General features: G+C 65.2%; 1 protein-coding gene across 1 annotated transcript; it reads right to left on the reverse strand.

Moving 5' to 3' along the window:
• Positions 1-41: 41 nt before the first annotated feature.
• On the reverse strand, positions 42-228 carry LOC104499113 (LIM homeobox transcription factor 1-alpha-like; the record flags this gene model as incomplete). The annotated part of the gene is made up of 1 exon (XM_010142576.1): positions 42-228. A coding segment is annotated over one exon (187 nt), but the record flags the coding sequence as incomplete, so codon positions are not given.
• Between the last annotated feature and the right edge of the window lie 62 nt (positions 229-290).

Raw genomic sequence — 290 nt, forward strand, 5'->3', positions numbered from 1 at the left:
GTGGAGCAACGGGGACTCACCGGGGGCAAGGGGCCACTTACTTCTCGTAGTCCAGCTTGCAGTAGAGCTTCTTGTCGCGGTAGAAGCAGGTGGTCTGCAGGGGCTCCTTGCAGGACGCGCACTGGACGCACTGCTCATGCCACAGGCTGTCGTTGAGGCGCAGCAGGAACCGGTCCGAAATAACTCGCTGGCACCCTTCACACACCGACTTGGGGGTCGCGGCTCTGCCTGCGGGGAAGGGCCCGGGGGCAGGGGTGGGTGGAGGTAGAGGTGGACGGGGAGACGACCCA

This window comes from Buceros rhinoceros, unplaced genomic scaffold, assembly GCF_000710305.1.
Source record: "Buceros rhinoceros silvestris isolate BGI_N320 unplaced genomic scaffold, ASM71030v1 scaffold38808, whole genome shotgun sequence".
Classification (NCBI taxonomy): Eukaryota; Metazoa; Chordata; class Aves; order Bucerotiformes; family Bucerotidae; genus Buceros; species Buceros rhinoceros.